Here is a 6,157-nt window from a genome sequence, read left to right as displayed (position 1 = left end):
AGGCCAGCAGCCTAGAAAAACAAACCTGCGATAACGTTTAAACTCCCGTCCTTCCGCCGTCTTTTTATCTAATGAGTTGCACAGGCTGAGAAGGACGCAAGTCAAGAAACAACATATACCACCATTGACTGATGCATCCCGTCCGTGAATATCTCAGTAAAAGGGGATGAACAGCCTAAATTCGTTCATAGAGAGTCCAGGGGTAGCCAACACGTCGATCGCGATCCACCGGCCCTTCGCCACATTTTACTAGGTTGATCGCGTCTCATCGCACACAAGTGAAACACTAATATGACAAATTGGTGACTGGACAGGCCGAATAAAGCGTTCATTGACTTAACAAATTAACCTCTATCGCTGACTTTGTTGGCAGTTAAAAAAAATAAAGAGTTCTTGTGACTTTTCTACTGAACCAACAGTCGACCGAGAGTATTTAAGAAATATTTCAGTCGATCGCAATCAAACATAAGTTGTTTACACTTGTTGAGACAATGTGTATTCTGTGATCAAGCCCCTTTGGAGTAAACATTGTGTAAATGAAGGTTTCAGTTGCTGAATACGGGCTTGTGACCCTTTAATTGAGGTTTTATGAACGAACAGGGTGCGGCAGGCAAGTGTGTTGCTATGTATGGGGCGCCGTTTGAAAAAAACAAGCACGCTTTAACGGACAACGTAAAGTTCTAACCTCACCGCAGGCTAGAATTTTTCTTGTCTTTCCTTGTTTGCACTGAAGTCTTTATAAAGCTGAATGATTTCGGTAAGCTTTTTACGAAGATATCCAATAAAATTGTTAAATTTAATTTAGTTCACGTTTTTTTTTTTTTTTTTTTGCTTTAATTGGTTATAGTCTAATTTAAATCAATAAATTTTCATGAGTTAGTGCGTATTTAAAATAAAAATATTTAGGAAGTTGTAATCTAACGTGCGTTGGAAAAAAGCGACACAATTATGTTTTATTGGTTTTAAAGCGCGCTGGGCGCCTGCGACCCCAATTGCGCTTTCCCAATGGACCGCAACCTAAAGTGGCGTGTGTGCTGCGTGTGCAACCGTGCATACATGCAAAGGTGTTGGTGTTCGCAGCGCTGCCGTTCAAATGTGCTGTTGTGCTGCTTACGCTGGACGCGAAATGTGCCCTTTTTTTGTCCGATTTGGAAAGGTGGAACTGCTCGTCCGATTTCGCTTTCAGTTCAACAGAACAATTTAGGCTGCCTTGAAAAAGCTGAGTCAGTTACTTTGAAAGGTTCTGGGTAGCAATATGATTTTTTGAAAAGTCAACTAATGACCATGTATAAACGCAGATCGCAATTTTAACGTTGGATTTTTAGGCTAGCTTAACTGCTGAAAGACGTTGAATATTTAAGCTAGATATAACTGAAAGACTTTGGATATTTAGGCTAGATTTACTGCTGAAAGACGTCAATAACTCGCCACTTATGTAGAGTTTTCCATTTTTGTTGAACAGGCATCACCGCATGGCTTCTTGGTCGTTGTGGCATGGTTAACATAAGGCATGTTTAAGCTTCTCAAGCGAAGGCGCCTTCAAGCCACTGCACTTGTGGCGGGCCTTGCGCTGTTGCTCCTGGATCTGTGTCTGATATCTCGGGCTTTTTACAATCCTTACTTCCCGTTGTTAAACAGGTAAAGTGATTTTGAAGTCAATTGATTGACAAGTTATAGCAATAATATTCATGTAATGCATGCAATCGGAAAAATACTCTTGCTGCCATCATACATTGGCAGAAATATCCGGCCAAAACAAGTTTGTGTGTCACATTCATATTTAAAAGAAAGAAAAAATAAATTTCTCATGGCCTAAGCTAGGCTAACGTCATGTTTTGATATGATGTGATTCACAATCATTTATTCATGTGGCAGTGTTGTAAACAAGTCATTTTAAAATGACTAAGTCCCAGTCAAGTTATTTGTAAAATAACTTAAGTCCAAGTCAAGTCTTTTCGAATAAATAACAAGTCAAGTCCTAGTCCAAGTCATCAGTTGCGCAAGTCAAGTCCCAGTCAAGTCATAACTAGAGCAAGTCAACTTCAAGTCATGTTCTTGTCATAAAAATAAACCGCAAACTTTAAAAAAATTTAAACTCGCATGATTATGAACAATAACTGAACTAAAAACTAACGAAAACAGAACATATAGCAAGCCATTTGTTTTTTGTGCAAAAATTTGGACAAATGGCTGAATTTTATAAAAAAATACTTATATTTTCTTTATTTTAACCCAAGTCATTTTTTCAAAAGACTTAAGTCAAGTCATGTCATTTAAAAACAGTGACTTAAGTGCATTTAAGTGCATTTTCATTGACTTAAGTCATTGCAACGCTGTCATGTGGTGCTATTTGCCCTTATTTTTTCAAGCCAGCATTTTCGATCAATATGTTCGTATCAGATCGATGGCGATGTCCCTGGTGAACGAGTAGAGCACAAAACGTTGTCAATGCAAAACGACAAGTTAGGTTAAAAATTTGTCAAAGCTTTTGGTCAATTTTCTTTAATTTGGCTAGTGGGGTATTTTTGTAATCGATTAATTAATCTTACTCAAACGACAACATATTATGATTTATTGTCAGTTCAGTGGTTTGCAATTTTACGTCATGTTTACTGGTCAACCTTTTTAAACTCCAAACATAAGCCTCTATTTCATTTATCAAAAAATAAAGTTAAACTGTTTCGCTGGTTTTTACCTTAGAGTTGACAAAATGGTTGATTGGTTTATAAGTGTTCCCCAAATACGCCCTTTATATATAGTAGGCCTATATATATATATAAAACATTGTACTTTGTTGCAGCGTTCGACTAAAATCTTCTGACAACAAAGTGATCTACGACGGGTGAGCAATCCTATTTAAGTGAACTGAATATATAAGGTCATATTATTTATGACTATATATATTCATTATGTGAGCCAATATAATGTAAATAACCAAGCAAAAGGTATAGTACTTCATTTAAGACCTAAAATCAAATAACGCTGAAGGAATTATAAGTGTTACTTAGTTTTCTGTTTATTGTATGACAAAATGCTCAGTAAAAGGCAGACCGCAATAAGCGATATTATCACACGACAACAGATGGACGTGGAATCAGAAAGGCTGTGGCGACACATTGAGAGTGCCCTTGTCTCTCAAAGCACCCTTATGCATTATTTACGTGTCGTTCTTGCGTGTAGGGATCCCATCAAATGGACGCAAGATGAGCACACCATACTGCTGTGGCGCCATCCCCACGGACGCGTACAGGACGGTATCCCAGAGGGCACTGTAATAAACGGCTGTCGATTCACGTACGACCGAGACCAGCTAAAAACAGCCAGTGCAGTGTTTTTCCATTACAGCGCCTTGGATGAGGAGCGTATGCCGTGGAAACACTACAGGTTATGGTCTTACGATACTTTCCACCTAAATAGAGGAACGTTTTCCTCAACTTGCAGTCGTATTTTGTCTGTGACTTGTTCCAAATGTAGTTTCAATATTATACACTATTATTATTTAGGTTGAGTTTCACAATTAATTGATATTTTCGTCGCATTTTCTGAACAAATCAAAACTACATTTCACTAAAACAAACAATACATGTTACTCTAAATGCGATCAACCATAATTTTAAAAAAGTACGTCCATAACTTCTCACTTACAGTATAACGTTTAAATGTTAATAATTTTAACGTTATTAAGATTTATTTATTATTTTTTTATTAATTTGAACGTTGTTAAGATTTATTTAGAATAACGTGAGTTCTAGCGTTAGCTGCTCTGTTTAACTAACTGACTAAAGTCATCATGAAATAATATCAACAGAAGCTTGATATGCAAATTGTTATCTTTCCGCGCAACACTTAGGTCTTAAGGGAATCACACACGGGCAATGATTTGTGACTTAAGTGAGTTAGAATCGGTATTTTTATATCTTACACCAATTTCGCTTTATATCATAGTCTTTGCGGTCTGTACTGCGAGATAGAATACTTTTTAAAGCTCCTACAAAATATATACAAGTTGTTAAAAACCTCCTGTTTGTTTGAACATTTGTATGAAATGTACCCCGTTCGTTGCGGGGATTTAATATTCTTTCACTTCTAAATATCACTTACAAAGAACCTAAAATACGAGATTCTAAGAAGGCCATATTTATGGTGATATTTATCAGTGCCTTTAGTGCTCAGCTTAAAATGCCTTGATTTTATGTGTTTTTAAATTTTGTCTTTTGATATGTCTAGGGTTTGCATTTAATTTGGGTTAAATGCTTCCATGTAAATTACACGTCGCGTCCTGGCTTTTTCCTAATTCGCTATTAGTTTCATTTGAATCGATTGTGGCTTAAATCGATTTTTTACCAAGTTAAATTCGGATTTGAAATAAAAGTGTTTTAATCGGGGACACCGCCCAATTTATTAATAATATTCAGGTCAGTGGGGCCTGTAAAAAAAATCTTTTTTTGGAAACGCGACGCTTTCCTCGATTTTTGCTTATTTGACTCATTGCGTTTTTATGGCAGAAACCCTGACCAAGTGTTCGCCTTTTATGTCACGGAAACGCCAAGCTACGTGCAAAATGTGGAAGACAGAAACATGCGCAACTTCGACGGACATTTTATCAACTGGACCGTGACTTACAAAACAGACTCCGATATATTTGCGTCCTACTCCAGTGCAGCTAATCAAGTTCTAGAAAAAGGAAAAGCTGGAGTGGAAGACCTATTAAAAAACAAGTTGAATATTGCGGTAAGGTTTCTATTTTTTAGATCGTTATAGAAGCGTTAAGTCATGCACACACTTTCGAATATTTGTTTATTTGTACAGTATTGCATTTCTAACCACATGTTTAAATTAGTTATTTATTTTAAGATTACAAATCGGGGTTTGGTGTTACTAATTATTGGTTAACAAGCTAAACAAAACTTAATCTACTGATTCTATATTGACAACCAACATTTGAAAAAGAGAGAATAAAATACCTGAAGGAAAAAGTGTGGTGTGGCTGTGCAATTATACCTGGTTAGCGCTGCAAATTCAGCGCAATTCTATATTTAAGCTTTATTTGTTTTTTAGCTTTGGGTAGTGAGCAACTGCGACCTTCTTCCCGGATCAAGGATGAGGATGAAGTATGTGAAGGACCTCATCCAAGCTGGACTTCCGGTTCATCGCTACGGCGCGTGCTTCAACAACAAGAAGGAATTCGGAAAACTTCCTCCGGAAACACTTGGCTCCTACAAGTTTTACCTCTCGTTCGAAAACTCGCTTCACTGCGAGGATTACATGACTGAAAAGTTCTGGAAGAACGCCATCAAGTTAGGGAGAGTCCCGGTGGTCTGGGGTCCCTCCAAAGCTGACGTTACTCGATTGGCTCCCTCTGGGTCTTTCATTCACGCGGAAGACTTTACTTCTCCAGCTCACCTGGCCGAGTATCTTCTTTATCTCGCAAAGAACGACACCGCTTATCGGGAGTACTTCAATTGGAGGTTGAACCCAAGCGAAAGGACAAAGCAAATTTTATCGAACCCGGGGCTGGAAACACTGCTGTGCGAAAAGCTTAAAGGCGGCTTTCGAAAGCAAAGCTATCGTTCAATATCCGACTATTATTACGGTGGTGAAACGAAAGAATGTTTGGCGCCTAACGGGTTCTCTCTTGCGTTAGCCGTCTTGCGCTGGACGTTTTATGCTGTGTGCTTTGTTGCGTTACGTTACTTTCATAAGTCCTGATGAAAAACGTTCTCCCGTCTTACGATTCCTATACTGTGCTTCAAATGCAGCGTTTCCTATTTTGTTGCACTTCTGGTTCGTTCATGTGGTATTGTATTGTTCGTGTTGCAAATTGTTCCGATGGACTGTGAAGTCGCAACGAACAACAAAAACGTAATCATAACGTGTACTGTATGAGTTATACCCTAAAAACAACAACTCGATTTAGTGCAATTGTTTTGTTGTTTTTTCAGAGTTAATCCGTAATTAATTATAATCTAATACAGCCGACATACGAGAGTTGTTACGCAAAGAGATGTGATGGCATATGCCAGGGGTCGGCAACCTACGGCCCGCGGGCCGGATCCGGCCCGCCGCCTCTTTGAAAAATTAGAAAAGAGTTCATTTCAAATACTTTTTGACTATTTTAACTACGTGATGCTGTCTTTTCAACTTAACCAGCAATTCT

At 38.1% G+C, this 6,157-nt stretch overlaps 1 protein-coding gene across 1 annotated transcript; it reads left to right on the top strand.

Annotated features, from left to right (window-relative positions):
• Positions 1-1,045: 1,045 nt before the first annotated feature.
• On the top strand, positions 1,046-5,922 carry LOC146139591 (4-galactosyl-N-acetylglucosaminide 3-alpha-L-fucosyltransferase 9-like). Its single transcript, XM_083391098.1, has 5 exons — positions 1,046-1,638; positions 2,801-2,842; positions 3,181-3,384; positions 4,506-4,731; positions 5,059-5,922. Exons 1-5 carry the CDS (start codon positions 1,511-1,513, stop codon positions 5,707-5,709), a joined length of 1,251 nt encoding a protein of 416 aa, XP_083247224.1. The 5' UTR covers positions 1,046-1,510; the 3' UTR covers positions 5,710-5,922.
• Positions 5,923-6,157: the final 235 nt, after the last annotated feature.

This window comes from Ascidiella aspersa, chromosome 6, assembly GCF_963924565.1.
Source record: "Ascidiella aspersa chromosome 6, kaAscAspe10.2, whole genome shotgun sequence".
In the NCBI taxonomy this organism is placed as follows: domain Eukaryota; kingdom Metazoa; phylum Chordata; class Ascidiacea; order Phlebobranchia; family Ascidiidae; genus Ascidiella; species Ascidiella aspersa.
The sequence above is the reverse complement of the archived record's forward strand: the minus strand, read 5'-3'. Positions and strand labels throughout refer to the sequence as shown.

Excerpts from the sequence above, each read along its gene's own strand:
- LOC146139591 (XM_083391098.1), top strand. The coding sequence starts at position 1,511 with ATGTTTAAGCTTCTCAAGCGAAGGCGCCTTCAAGCCACTGCACTTGTG. Across the intron at positions 2,843-3,180 it reads AACAAAGTGATCTACGACGG|GGATCCCATCAAATGGACGC; the intron begins GTGAGCAATCCT and ends TCTTGCGTGTAG. Across the intron at positions 3,385-4,505 it reads ATGCCGTGGAAACACTACAG|AAACCCTGACCAAGTGTTCG; the intron begins GTTATGGTCTTA and ends TTTTTATGGCAG.